General features: G+C 48.8%; 1 protein-coding gene across 4 annotated transcripts in view; it reads right to left on the bottom strand.

Annotated features, from left to right (window-relative positions):
• Nucleotides 1-15,516, bottom strand: part of GRAMD1B (GRAM domain containing 1B) — a 126,500-nt gene that overhangs the window by 51,387 nt on the left and 59,597 nt on the right. The window contains exon 1 of one of the 4 annotated variants that reach the window (XM_058041230.1): nt 5,178-5,308. The exons of the other annotated variants lie outside the window; for them this stretch is intronic. Within the exon in view, the coding sequence (XP_057897213.1) occupies nt 5,178-5,188 (11 nt within the window). The 5' untranslated portion in view covers nt 5,189-5,308. Of the gene's footprint in view, nt 1-5,177; nt 5,309-15,516 lie in introns of those variants that run through there. 4 annotated transcript variants of the gene reach the window in all.

Below are 15,516 nucleotides of genomic sequence, written 5' to 3' on the forward strand. Positions count from 1 at the left end.
CTGCCAGCATCTTGGAGCTGGAGAGCAGAAATTGTAGTGGTGGGACAAGGAGTAACAGATTAAGACTGAAAGAGGGGAAATTTAGGTTGAAATTGTTCCCTGTGAGGGTGGGGAGGCCCTGGAAGAGGTGCCCACAGAAGCTGGGGCTGCTCCATCCCTGGAATTCCAAGATGAAGCTTGGAACACCCTGGGACAGTGGAAGGCGTCCCTGCCCATGGGACAGATGATGTTTAAGGGCCTTTCCAACCCAAACCATTCTGGGATTCTACAAGTTTTCCTTTAGCTGATGGAAAAGAACATTTGGCAATGCATGGACCAGCTCCTGAGACACCAGGGGAGGCACAGAAAGGCCAAATTTCTCCTCCAACAGAATATTCCCTGTAAGGGGCTGAACCAGCTGATGAACAGAGCTTCACCAAGCAGTCACTTTTGGAAAGGTATTCCACAAGTTAAGCCTGGTGTTCTTAAAATCATAAAGGAACTCTTTATAATGTTTTCATTGAGAACTCCACGAGAAACCTGCCTTTGCTGCAGCCTGGTAAATGAATCCTGCATGAATGACACCCAAGCATCCTGGAGTGACACCAAAGTCTGAAATCTCAGCCGTCCCTGGGACTGACACAAGCAGTTCCTTCCCAAATGTGCCCCCAGAGCCAGCAGCCAGCTCCAGAGGGCATTGTCACACACCTGTGACACAGCTCAGCACAGCAAATCCCTCTGCCTCTGCCACTTGCAGGATGTGAACCAGAATTCAGCCACAAGTAGGAGAAGGACCAAAGAGTTTTGCAACTAGAGAAGCTGAGCTAAAGAAGCCTCAGGTACTCCTTTGGCCCTGCCACTTGCAGGATGTGAATTAGAATTCAGACAGAAGTAGGAAAAACACCCAAAGAATTTTGCAACTAGAGCAGCTCAGCTAAAGAAGCCTCAGGTACTCAGCTGTGGCCACCAGCAGCTTCTCAGGGGCAGAAGAACACCACCCACACCATTCCCTGCAGTGCATTTCTCAGCCCCTTGGATTTCCTCAAGCAAGTCCTGATCTGGAAAGCTTAAAGGCCTCCAAGTCTTCTTCCCTCAGCTCTCCCAAGCATTTGCTTTCCAAGAGTCATCCTGCAATTACTCACTTTTCCCTGCAGAACCGACCTGGTAAGGAGCTCTGCCAGGCCCAGAATTGGGGTTTGTGCTGCAATTTGAGCTCAGCTCTGCAAGCGCTGAGCAATATGTCCCCAACCCAGCAGAAATGCACAGATTGAAGCACATATTGAACTCTCTGTGTCTGAAATCCACGGGCTGTGCAAAGCCAAGCCTGTGCCTGCACTTTCCTCAGCGAGACCAGAGGAGATCCTTGAGGGCAGCACAGAATTGTGCTGGTAGTCTGGAAAAGAGCAGAAAGGTCAAGAAGGCACCTCAGGCCTGGCTGTGGCACTGAAAAGAGTTAATTCTCCTCAGAAAGAACTATTAGAGGGGTTAATTAGACGCCTACAGAGATACTTTTCTGCCATCCAGTCTGATATCAGTGGAAAACGAGGAGATTCAGCAGCTCATTATGCAGTCTCCCAAACAGCAAGCAGATGGTAACAACTTTTGATCACCAACCTACACTCCCTTCAAATTGATCATCCAAGAATGAAAACCTGCACAGATCCTGGAGCAATTCCCTGGGCCCGCCACTGCTCTACAAGCAATAACAAAATGTTATATTTCTATTACATCTCCCAGCAAGAGAGACAAAAGAGAAAGCAATAAGTCAAAAAAGCAATGACACCTGCAGGGCTGTGCAGAAACAGGAGTGTTTCATGACAAGTGCTTTGAAAAGAATATAAAAATAGTCTGCCTTCTGCGTGTTTTTGAGCAGGAAAGTCCAGCTTTGTTTAAGATTTATTCCGTCTGTTTTGCCATTTCACAGAATGCTGTCCTCCCGTGACATCCAATCACATGTTTACATATTCATGAAATAAAATTAATGCAATTATTATGCCTCAGAGGATTAGCAAATCACTGCAAGCATTAGGGAGGAATTTGCCTTCTGCCCAGAGCCAGCAGTGCGAGGATGGGCAGATGCATTATTAACCACGGCATTGTCCCTGTGGATCACCCGATCCTGGTTACCACTGGAGACAGACAGACCCACGGACAAACGGCCTCATCTCTCACAGAAACCCCCCCTCAGCCAGCTTGGAAGAAACCTCTCCCTTCCTGCTTGGGGTGGCTGCAAAAATCCCGAGGAAAAGTTGGAAAATGTTCCTGAAATGCAACAAGAGAGGTCTGAATAATAAATCCAATAATGCACCAGTCACAGCTTGGAAAGGGTCATTAATGAGCAGGGTTACAAATCACACCCTAAACCCTCCCTCAGTCCCAAATTATTGTAATTCCACTTGCTCCAAAGCCACATCAAACAAAGTGTGATGGATAATACAAATCTGGGAGGCAGTGAAGGAGAAACAGCACAAAGTAAGAATTTCACATCCCTCTGAAGGTGACAGACACAGCCCCAGCACTGTCACCTGCAGGTCACCCACTCACTTCCCAAGGAGGAACAGATCCAGGCTTTGTTTTCCTCCCCTCCCCACCACAGAGTCAGCAGCTCCTGTAATTAACAGCAAGAACTCCAGTGTCTGATGCTTCCATCAACATCTCCAAGGCTGGAACTTGGGGCAGAACAGAGCTCGCAAGCCTTGTTTAAGAAATAAACAAAACATCAACAGACACTGTTCAACCATCTTTGATGTGAGGAAAGTTTTGAAAACCTGACAGCTCAAAGGATAAAAATAAAAATTAAAACAAATCCAAACTGGTTATTTTAATCCTTGTCGTTTCCAAGCTAACATCAGAATCTTTCAGCGCTTTGGGGATATGCAATGCTGCTGTCATCTGTGCTTTATTCCCCGGGAGAGTGAGATAAAGCAACAGAGCTGGGGCTGAGCACCCAGGCCCACTTTGGGGTGGGGATGTAGGTGTGATACAACTCCCAGAAGAGCTCAGGTGCTTTTTTTCCCTGCTGTAACTCCAGCAAGGCTTGATGGGCTTTATCCCCAGCCCAGCCTTGTGCAGGGCTCACAAAGCCCCGAGGAAGGCTCTGAGGAAGGCTGGCAGCGGGGGCGGCAGGGACATTGTGCAGCAGGAGACAAAGCTGCAGCTCTGCATCGTCCCACTCACTCCCACGGCTCGTCAGCACAGCCCTCACAAGTTAATGGATGGGAGACGTTGTGATCTTCAAAGCCGCTTCCCTTTGTTCAGCCCTTGATGTTTCCTCCCGTTACCTTTCTGAAAATAACAAAACAACAACTTCCGATTGATCCCTCTTGTGCAGCGTCCCCCCTGCTCTGCTCCAGCCCTGAGGCACAACCAGAGAGGGCCAGAGCCCCTCGGTGCAAGAGCCACAGAGTGCCCTTTGTCCTGAGGACCTGGCTCAACCTGGTGCCCTCCCTTTAACAGATCCTCTCCAGCTTCATCCAGGTGTTTATTAGTTGGGGATTCCATCCAGCTCCTTATCACATGGGGGTTTCACCCAGCTCCTTATCACATGGGGGTTTCACCCAGCTCTTTATCACATGGGGGTTCCATACATTTGTTTATCACATCGGGGTTTTACCCAGCTCTTTATCACATGGGGGTGTCACCCAGCTCTTTATCAGATGGGGGCTCCATCCAGCTCTTTATCACATGGGGGTTTCATCCAGCTCCTTATCAGATGGGGGTTTCTCCCAGTTCTTTATCAGTTGGGGATTTCATCCAGCCTCTTATCTCATGGGGGGTTCATTCAGCTCTTTATCGCATGGGGGTTTCACCCAGCTCTTTATCAGATGGGGGCTCCATCCACCTGTTTATCAGATAGGGGTTCTATCCAGCTCTTTATCACATGGGGGCTTCTCCAAGAGAATGTTGGGGGTTCCAAGTTATGGCGGCTCCATCCAGCTCCTTATCACAGGGGGGTCTCACCCAGCTCCTTATCACATGGGGATCTCACCCAGCTCCTTATCACATGGGGGTCTCACCCAGCTCTTTATCACACAGGGTTTCACTCAGCTCTTTATGAGCTAGAGGCTTCTCCAAGAGAATGTTGGGGGTTCTGAGTTATTGCGCTGCTGTAAATGTAAATACATCCCCAAGATTTGAAGTTCCCATCCTACTGAGTCAAAATCACAAGCTGCATCCTAAATCTATCTAATCTAGCCTCTCCTGCAGATGCATGTGATTTAATGGAGCAAGGGAACAGGAATAGATTCTCTTTTCTGAAGCAGCATTTCCATGATGCACAGGACAATGCCAGCCACCAGCAGTCTAAGGAAAAGCTATTTTTTCAGGGCTTTCAGCAGATTCTCCCTGTCCATGAACACACACAGTGCAATGAATCCTCGCTTCCTACTCTTCTCCCTTGCCAAAAAAATATTAAAAAAAAAAACAAAGCCACCTGTATAGACTCTGGAGCAGAGCCTGAAAAAGCGGCACAAACCAAACCCTGCCTCTCCCCATCAGTGCAAACACACAAACACGGCGAGAGGAAGGCAGAGCGGAACCACGAGCCCTTGTAGAGGCAGGAGAGAGCACATGGGCAAACAAACCCAACCATGTTCCCGCAGCAGCAGCAGCAGCTCCGTGACGCACCCAGCCCCGACCCCTCCTGCCTCCCCCTTTCCCGGACCCAGATGTTACGGCAGGAATGAGTGTCCCTATGGGAATGGGGGATGGGGACAGTGGGAATGGGGGATGGGGGGGACACAGCAGGGGAAATGAGGAGGGGCGAGGGGAATGAAAGCTGGGGGGGAAAATAATAAAGAAGAAAGAAAAGAAAAGGAAAAAAAAATAGAACCCAAACAATCAGATTTGCCCATTGTTCGGAACAATCGAAAAGGCTGTTTTAGCAATTCCGCCCTGCAGGAGAGGCAGGGCACGTGCGTGGGGGGCACAGAACAAGGAGAGGGAGAATAAAATAAAATAAAATGAAAACTAAAAAGGGATCGGCCCGCGGAAAGGAAGAGAAACGAAGCATCTCTGCACCATGATGTCACGCCGCCTGCTCTCCAGCCCCCCGAACGCAGAGGAGCAGCAGCAGCAGCAGCAGCAGCAACCAACATGGACTCCGGCTTTAATCTGCCCGGAGAGCGCCTGTGTGCGATGGAGGAGCCGCCAGCGCCGAGCCCTGCGTGTGACACACGTGTGACAGCGACAGCACTGACCTGGCAGCCATTGGGGAGCGTGGAGCGGCTCGGCAGCAGCGGCGGCAGCGGCAGCAGCGGCAGCTAGGCGGAATTCAGTGGGGATCGCCCGGCACTCATGGGGTTCATTCATTCATTCATGCACTGTGCGGCCGGCCGGGAGGGTACTCACCTCCTGCAGCATGGCACGGCCCTGCCCGGGCTCTCAGGGGCCCCGCGGCGCTGCCCCGGCCCCGGCCGTGCCCATGCCCGTCCCCCCGCTGATGCTGCCCGGTGCGGCCGCACACGCTCCGCGCACACGCCTGCGCAGCGCTTTACATAATGCGCCCACCCCTGCCCGCCCCGAGCGCATCAGCCCGGCAAAGGGACCCCCAAAGGGTGGGGAAAACGGTACGAGTTACAGATCCGACAGGTTGGAGATGTTGTGTTTGTCTTCATTTTACATAATGCCCCCACCCCTGCCCGCCCCGAGCGCATCAGCCCGGCAAAGGGACCCCCAAAGGCTGGAAAAACGGTACGAGTTACAGATCCGACAGGTTAGAAATGTTGTGTTTGTCCTCCCAGTTTTACAGAATGTGCCCACCCCAGTCTGCCCCGCTCGCATCACCCCGGCAAAGAGACCCCCAAAGGGTGGGGAAAACGCTACGAGTTAAAGATCCGACAGGTTGTGTTTGGCCTCCTCGTTTGACATAATGAGTCCACGTCTGCCTGCCCCAATCGCATCACCCCGGCAGAGACCCCCCAAACACTTTTCGAGGATTTAAACAAAGCTACGAGTTAAAATCCGGCAGGTTGGAAATGTGTTTGTCCTCCTCGTTTTACACAGTGTGTCTACCCCTGCCTGCCCCACTCGCATCATCTCAGCAAAGAGACCCCCAAAGGCTTTAAAAAGGCTGGAAAAAAACTCTACGAGTTAAAGATCCGACAGGCTGGAAATGTTGTGTTTGTCCTTATTTTACAGAATGCGCCCACTCCTGCCCGCCCCACTCGCATCTCCCCTGCCAAAGAGATCCTCAAAGGCTTTTTGAGGTTTTAAACACTACGAGTTAAAATCTGACAGGTTGGAAATGTCTGTCCTCCCTCATTTTACAGAATGTGCACACCCCGATTGCATCACCCCCTCCAAAGAGACCCCCAAAAGCTTTTCAAGGATTTAAACAAGGAGTTAAAGATCTGACAGGTTGGAAATGTTGTGTTTGTCCTCCTCTTTTACAGAATGTGCCCATCTCGTTTACATCGCCCGCGCCACAGAGACCCCAAAACGCTTTTCGAGGATTTAAACACTACGAGTTAAAAATCGGTTGGAAATGTTGTGTTTGTCCTCATTTTCCATAGTGTGCCTACCCAGTTTACATCTCCCCCTTCAAAGAGACCCCCAAACGCTTTACAAAGGCTTGAAAAAACACTAGGAGTTAAAAATCCGACGGGTTGAAAATGCTGTATTTGTCCTCCCCGCTTTACATATTCTGCTCACCCCACTCACATCACCCCCTCTAAAGACACCCCCAAAAGCTTTTCAAGGATTTAAACACTATGAGTTAAAGATCTGACAGGTTGGAAATGTATTTATCCTCCCCACCTCTCTCCCTGCACACTCCACTCCTATCTCCCCCGATGAACCCCAAAAAAGCCCGACCCTAAACGCTTTCCAAAACCCCGGGAGTTCAAATCCCACAGGTTGGAAACATTGTGTTTTGTCCTCCCTGCCTCACACGCGCTGCTGGGAGAAAGTTTCAAAGCGTGTAAGCAAGAACAGGCAGGAAAATTAAACCCTAATTAAGCGGCCACGTGGATTATCTGAGCTGAATTAAACAACGCTCATTCAGAGTTAAGGTGACCTCAACTCAATTTAGCCGGCTCCGTCTAGGAAGCTAATTTGGTTTCTTGGTTTTTTTTTTTTTTTTGTTTCTTTTGCAGTGCTTATCCATGTGTAAACAGGCCTGGGATTTTTAAAGCAACATAATCCAGCAAAGTTTACAGTTTTTTTTAGCATTAGGACGCTGTATCCCTCCAAACCTGCTTGGGGACACCTTTATTTCAGAATTTGGAGATGGACTTTAATACAATACAATAAATAAGGGACAATAAGTCCCTCTTAGTACAATAAAAATTAAGATTATGGATTATGAGTGCAAAGCAATCACCCAGCTTGCATTTGCCTCCCAGGCCTTGTGTGTGCAAGGAAATAGAGTAGAACAGAGCTGGAGCTGCACTGACACCCCTGATTTGAGCACAAGTGTCCTTGTGTAGAATTACACTGAATTATTGGACTCAGGGTGCTGTGAATGACCCTCACTGCCAGCACAAGGAGCTGTTCCTTCAATGCTGTCAATACTGATTACTCTGCCCTTTGCTGCTCTTGTTGTATTTTGCTCTTTCCATACCCAGGGTTGAGCATTTTCTCTTTTCCTGACAGTCAGTCCCAGCTTTTGGGTGCTAATTCCCAGAAGGAATGATGGATAATCAACCCCCAAAGGCTGATTATCCATCCTTCCACTGTCATCAACAGCAGTGGGAGCAGGAGCTGCTCCAGCAGCCTCAGATCAGTGCCATTCAAAGGCTACACAGGATTTTAAACTGAAAACAGCACCACCATCCACGCCTCTGTCTGGATACCACAACACTACCATCACCTTCATATTACTCACAGATTACACCTAGGTGCACATGAATCCACTGTTCTAATAACTTTGTTGCATCCATCAGCCTGAGGTCAGTTTTGTTGTTCCCAATGCTTCCAAAAGTTTGCCAGCTGGAGAATTAGTAATTTATTTCAAGGAAATGATGTTTTAAATTGAAATTTTCCCACTCCCTGTGCCCAAGGATGTGACTCCCACTGACACACCGTGTGGAGGATTGTATCCAGGGTCAGGGAGTGGATAATCTGGATAAACCCAGACAAGAGCAACCAGCACTAAAGGCACTGAATCCTTCCAGCACAGCCTGGAGGCCAAGGAATGGCTGAAATTTAAATGCTCACCTGGAATCCAGGTTTGATCCCACTGGGTACCAGCTGGAAATGCTGAAAATTGGAGCTGGATGAATCCTGACCAGACAAGAGAAACCTATTTTGGGAAGCAAACAGAACTAACCACTGTAACTAATTCAAGGCTCAATTACCCATCTGTGGTGAGCATTATTATGCAAGGGTTTGTGTTCTCCCAAACACTGTTCTGTACCTCCAACCAGAATCAATTCAAGCCTCACACTTTGCATTTGACAGCACTTGGAATGAGATATCTGAATGGTATATCCAAAAATGGAATTTTGTTTTACAGCCTATGGATCTTTCAGTGTTTTTTTTTTTTTTTCTCTTCCAGAAAGTGAGAAAATAATTAAAAACATAATTCTTAGCCTCCACAAATCTTGATACGTTTAGTCTGGATGAATTTTAAGGTTTGAACAGATGCTATTTTTCAATAGCATGTAACATGAGTTACACTGACCCAAATGCTGAGATAAATTCAATATAATGGCTGCTTCAGATCTGGAGCACACAAAGGTTTAAAGCAGGTCCTGGAGTGGCAGGACAGACATGAGGTGAAGCCTCACCCTCCCTTCAGACTGTCAGGAGAGAAATGATCCAAACAAAAGTCCTGCTCCCAAAAGAACTGTAAGAGCAGTGGTAAAACTGCAAGATTTATTTAGAGAAAAGCTTCTTAGGCTTATCTGGTATGGTGTGCAAGGGGCAAAGTTATGGGGAATTTGGAAAACCACAGAGCACCTCGAAAGCTTTACAAACTTGGTCAGATGTGCAAAGCTTCGCCCCAAACTCTTGGAAGGACAAGGAGTTTTTACATTTCTGCACTGAAGACAGCTCATGTCATGGTGATAAAAGTTGGATGAAACTGCACTGAGAGAGGAGCTTTAGGAGCCTTTAAGGAAGCTCGGGGCTGTGACCATGTCATGCTCAGCAGGCAGATGCTCACATTGTCCTTCACACATGAAATAAAGTCCTTGTCCTGAGTCTTGAACAGCAGGCTTGTGCAAGCGAGCCCAGCTGGCATAAAATGCATTCTTGCAGCTCTTGAACAAGACAGGAATTTGCAGTTTCATGTCCAGAAGAGTTTCCTTAGAGGCTCCTAAAGCTCCTCTCTCAGTGCAGTTTCATCCAGCTTTTGTCACCATGAAAATGAGCTGTCTTCAGTGCCAGGGATGGTGCTGCAGAAATGTAAAAGCTCTTTGTCCTTCCAAGAGTTCGGGGTGAAACTTTAGCTTGTAAAGCTTTCGAGGTGCTGTGTGGTTTTCCAAATTCCAAATTCCCCATAACTTTGCCCCTTGCACACCACAGCTCTGCCAAGCCCTGCAGGAGCACCAGAGCCACATCTGGGCATCCCTGCCTCCGCTTTCCTGGGTCGGGCTGTTCAGTGGCCAGGCAGGCAGCACCTTCTCCTTGCCCACACTGGGCCTGCACGCCTGCAGGGCTGCTGTGCTGCTGTAACACAAGCACTCTCATGCATATTGCATCTCCCAGCCGAGGAAATGAGGCACTGGCTGGGTAATTAAAGCCCAGGGCTGGTGACAGATCCACAGCAGGGCCGGGATGTCCAGGCCTGCAGAGCATCAGGTGGGGCTGGGATCAGCTCTCCAGAGCAATCCTACCCTCCCTGTAAGGCACACCAGCAGCCAAGGACAAAAAGAGGCCTTGAAAATCTGTCTGCGGAACAATGAGCACCTGGGTGGGTAAACACGCAGGGTTTCTCATTTCCACCCGTGTAATTCTTTGCCCACCTTTAATATGATCTGGTTTGAAAAGTTAAAGCCACTGGGAGAGCTCTTCCCCAGCATTCTCTGCTGGTCAGCTGAGTTCAGAACAGAACCAGGGGCACACACTTGTGTTTTATTTCCAGCCCTGCCTTTGAAAAAGACGCAACAAAAATGTCAAGAAACATTGAAGGAAAACCTGTCCTGAAGGAAAACTCAGTGCAATAACCTCGAGATGTGCAAACAGGATTAGCACTGGTGGGAAACTGGGTGGTAATTGGCATTTTGCACGTTTAATTTGCTGGTTTGTTATTCTCCCTCTTCAGGAATGAATGAGTGGACTCTTGATGGTAATTCTTTGCCCACCTTTAATATGATCTGGTTTGAAAAGTTAAAGCCACTGGGAGAGCTCTTCCCCAACATCTCTGCTCATCAGCTGAGCTCAGAACAGAACCAGGGGGACACACCTGCATTGTGTCTCCAGCCTTGTCTTCGAAAAAAAAAACCAGCAGAAATGTCAAGAAACATTGAGGGAAAACATGCCCTGAGGGCAACAACCTCAGATGTGCAAGCAGGATTAGCACTGGTGGGAAACTGCGTAATTAGCGTTTTGCACACGTTTAATTTGCTGGTTTGCTATTCACCCTCTTCAGGAATGAATGGGGGGACTCCCGACGGCACCGCTCGGGACAGGGGGGATTCTCTGGCTGGGGTTTTGCTCCTGTTTGACAATTCCTGCTCAGCCCACGGGTGCTGCTCCTCAAACCCCACAGGATTCCCAGCCTGTGACCGTGTTCACAGGGGCCTGGGGATGAGGGAAGAGACAAGGAGCTGACTCCATGTTTCAGAAGGCTGATTTATTATTTTATGATATATATTACATTAAAACTATACTAAAAGAATAGAAGAAAGGATTTCATCACAAGGCTGGCTAAGAATAGAATAAGAAGGAATGATAACAAAGGCTTGTGGCTTGGACTCTCTGTCTGAGCCAGCTGACTGTGATTGGCCATTAATTAGAAACAACCAACATGGGCCAATCAAAGATCTACTTGTTGCATTCCACAGCAGCAGATAATCAACGTGGACATTTTGATCCTGAGGCCTCTCAGCTTCTCAGGAGGAAAAATCCTAAAGGAAAGATTTTTCCTAAAAGATGTCTGTGACACCACCCTGCCAAACAACAGGAAGCACTCTCCCTTTCTCCTTGTGGAAAATGGGCTCCTAGACAGGTGCCAGACCAAGCAAAGCTCTTTCTGAGCTGGCAGTAGCATTTTCACAGAGTCCATGGATTCCTGGAGCAGTGGGGGCTGGAGGAGGCAGGGAATCATGTGCTCACAGGCATGGGGAGGAAGAGGGGGAGGAGGAGAACAAGGGGAGAGAGAGAACAAAGTGTCAACATCTTAACTGGGACACACAAAGAGCCAGTTCTTAGTAAGAACTTAATCCAGGATTAACAAGAGGTCAGCTACCTCTGCAAGGAGACTGCACTAAGAGGAGCTAATTAGCTCTCCTTAATTGCACAAAAGGAACCACGCAGAATTAAAGGTACTCACCAGCGGCAGGTCCCACCTCACCCAGGACACACAGCCCTGCCTGCTGTCCCCAACACCGGGCTCAGGGAATCGGCACAACCAGAACATGGATCAGCACACGGAGAGGTGCAGGGATGGATGGGAGGGGAAAGGCTGTGGGGAGGTTCAGCTCCAACAAGGGCTGGAGTGAGAGCTGGACAAGCCTTTGTAGCACGGCCAGAGTCTGTTCCTCATCAGCCAAGTGTGACCGCGCTCACAGGGGTCTGAGGATGAGGGAAGGGACAAGGATCTGACTCCATGTTTCAGAAGGCTGATTTATTATTTTATGATATATATTATACTAAAACTACACTAAAAGAATAGAAGAAAGGATTTCATCAGAAGGCTGGCTAAGAATAGAAAAAGAAAGAATGATAACAAAGGTTTGTGGCTTGGACAGAGAGTCTGAACCAGCTGACTGTGATTGGCCATTAATTAGAAACAACCCCATGAGACCAATCACAGATGCATCTGTTGCATTCCACAGCAGCAGATAACCATTGTTTACATTTTGTTCCTGAGGCCTCCCAGCTTCTCAGGAGGAAAAATCTTAAGGAAAGGATTTTTCATAAAATGTGTCTGTGACAGCCAAGGGCTGCCCCAAATCCCCGAGGAATCACAGCCATCAGCTCACAAACAGGAGGATGCTCAATGCAGTTCTGGCCTTCCTTAAATCAGTGTCATCTCTGAAAATGAGGAGGAAGAGGAGCACAAGGCAAACCAGTTTTTCCCTGTGGGTTGAGGCCAAGATAATCCCATCCCAGCACAGAGAGGCGCTGCAGGGTAGATGTGAGGGGAAATGGAGAGCACCCAGCACCAGGGACAGGCAGCACATCCCACCCGGGAGCCGCCAGTTTGGAATGATGCGCTGGGAAAGGCTGGCTGAGCTTCTCACCCCCAGATCCCCTCTCTGGGGTTTCTAACCATGCACCGCTGACACACCTGGAGCTCCTCTGCTTGGCACTAAATCCATCTGGTTTTTCCCGGGGAGCCATTGCATGTTCTGTCCTCCTGCATCTTTCACCCCCGCAGCCCTTGCTCTGCTCTGACAGATAATGGACCCAGCAGTGCGCTGGAAAATGAAGATTACCAGGCACATCAATAACCCAGCAGATGTCTCTGAGAAGGAGCACTAATAAAAGGAACTCCTGTATTTATTTGGGTGACAGCACTGTGCTGAGGGCTGGGGAGATCAGGCAGGCAGGGCCTGAGTGCACCCCAGCAGGAGCAGCTCCCCTTTTCAGGCAGGATGAAGGGAAAAGCAAAACAGCTTTTCAGAGAAGGCTGCCCTAAACACAAGGAAAAATAACAGAAACAGGAGCTCAGCCTAATTACAGGTCCCTGTGAAATCATCACAGTAGTGCCTCTGTTATCTATCTTTTTTTCTTCCCTCAGGACAGAGTCAAATGTTTTGCCACTGTACTTCCAGTGTTCCACTGATTTCCTTAACTCTGCTGGGCCCTTTCTTCCAGATTCCTGAAATCTGCTGGGCTCACCCCAAAACTGACCAAAAACCCTGCAAAGCTGCTCAGTGCAGCCCCTGCCCCCATGACCACAGAATAAATAAGGTGGAGAATAAGGCTGTCCTACCCACAGAGAAAAAGGCCAGAAACAGGAGCTCAGCCTAATTATAGGTCTCTGTGAAATCATCACAGTACTGCCTCCATTATTTATCTTTCTTTTGTTTCATTAGTAAAGAGTTAAATGTTCTGCCACTCTGCTTCCAATGTCACTGCAGCCAGGAGGGACCAGCAGCACCAAAATTTCACCTCAAACCCAACCCAAGCAAACGATTTCTTGGGATGCCACTGGGAATATTCTCCACCTTAAGTTCTTCCCCAGCTTTTTCCTCCAAATCCCTTCCACCCTGACATTCTCTCATCAGCCCATCTCCATTCCATCCCTGCTTCCTTTTTCCCTTTTACCGAGGAGCTGCCTGCCCTCCCAGCACATACACACACACAAAGGAAGGATTCCCCCCCTGCCTGGGAGGTGAAAAACAAAAATAATCACAGTACTCCCTCCATTACTTATCCTCCTTTCCTTCCATTACCACAGAGTTAAATCTTTTGCCACTGTGCTCCCGGTGTCACTGCAGCGAGAATGGAGCAGCAGCACCAAAATTTCACCTCAAACCCAACACAAACAAAAGAGTTCTTGGGATGCCACAGGGAATGTGAGACAGCCACCCCCTGTGTGCTCCCAGGAACTGAGCAGCAGCCCCAGTCGTGCTGCTCCTGTGCAGGCTCAGCTTTCCCTGACATCTGCTAAAGCTTCAATAGCTGCCGTTGGGGAGAGCAGAATGAGCATCCACAGAGCTGTGCCAGGGGCTGGCCTGCAGCAGCCTCCTGGTACAGGCAGGCCCCATCCAGCACCCAGCACCCCTCTGCTCCCTCTTCCCTGTTGGACTCAGCTGGAAGAGCTCACAGCTCGTTCAGAAAGAGAAGGGAAATTGTCCCAGTTGTCCTGAAATGGTCCATGGGCCAATCTCTTTCTCCAGCGCTGGCTGGTGCAGTGAGTGCTCCTGCATTGTGATGTTCTGTTGCGGATATTCCAGCTTCTCCATCCCTCCCAGCTGTTCCAGTCTGGTTATCCAGACAGATCCCAGCCTCCTGCAGCCTCCTGCCTCAGTCTCTGCCTTCAGACCTGCCCTGTGCCGCCTCTGATTTCCAACCCCAATCCAACTGGATTCACCCCTGCTCCTACTGACTGCCTTAACTTCTCTTGGCCCTTTCTTCCAGATTCCTGAAATCTGCTGGGCTCACCCCAAAACTGACCAAAAACCCTGCAGAGCTGCTCAGTGCAGGCCCTGCCCCCAGAATAAATAATGTGGAGAATAAGGCTGCCCGACCCACAGAGAAAAAGGCCAGAAACCGGAGCTCAGCCTAATTACAGATCCTGTGAAATCATCACAGTACTGCCTCCATTATTTATCTTTTCTTCCCTCAGCACAGACTTAAATATTTTGCCACTGGACTTCCAGTGTCACCGCAGGGGCAGCCAGGAGGGACCAGCAGCACCAAACCTTCAAATTTCACCTCAAATTTCACCTCAAACACAAACATGTTCTTGAGATGCTACTGGGAATATTCTCCACCTTAAGTTCTTCCCCAGCTTTTTCCCCCAAATCCCTTCCTCCCAGACTGACATTCATCCATCAGCCCATCTCCATCCCAGCCCCGCATCCTTTTCCCCAAAGAGCTGCCTGCCCTCCCTGCACACACACACACACATAAAGGAAGGATTCCCCGCCTGCCTGGAGGTGAAACCCGAGGATTTCAGGGATTCCAGGGCCACCTGTCAGCGCATGGCCCTTGCCGGGAGGCACCCTCGGTTCTTCCCCGCTGCCCTGCGAGCTCCCCGGGGGCAGCCGCACGGAACCGCCCGGGCACCTCGCTGCTGCTGCTGCTGCTGCTGCTGCTGCTGCTCCGGGGCATCTCAGGGCCGCCAAAGGAGTCGACAAAAAGATTCCCCGCTCTGATAAGGGCTCGGCATGGCTGGAACAAAGCCGCCTTTGCAGGGCGCTGCCCGGCTCTGGCATCCCAGCCTGGCGCTGCCCGCTGGGGGGAAAAGCTCCCGCTGCGGCTTTAAGGATGTCCCGCATCAGCCGGTTAACCCTGGCTGCGCCTCGCTGCCTTCACCGCGGAGAAAATGCAAATTTCTGCTCAGATTTCTGCTCTTCTCGTGCCCTTCCCCATCGGTGCTGCCGCCCTGGTACCGCAGCCCTGGCACCCCGAGCAGAGCTTTAGTAAATGCTCTACTATATATATATATATATATATATATATATATATATATATATCTATATCTATATCTATATATATATATATATATATATATATATATATATATATATATGTATGTATATATATATATGTATATATATATATATAAAATTAATATATTAATATATATTAATATATTAAAATATTTAATTAATATAAATTAATTATTATATGTGCTGCTGTCCAGCCCTGGCACCCCGAGCAGAGCTTTATTAAATGCTCTATTTTATATATATATATATTTAAAATATATATGTAATTTTAATATATATAATTAATATATTAATCAATATATTA

The sequence above is a fragment of the Melospiza georgiana genome, chromosome 27 (assembly GCF_028018845.1).
Source record: "Melospiza georgiana isolate bMelGeo1 chromosome 27, bMelGeo1.pri, whole genome shotgun sequence".
NCBI lineage: Eukaryota > Metazoa > Chordata > Aves > Passeriformes > Passerellidae > Melospiza > Melospiza georgiana.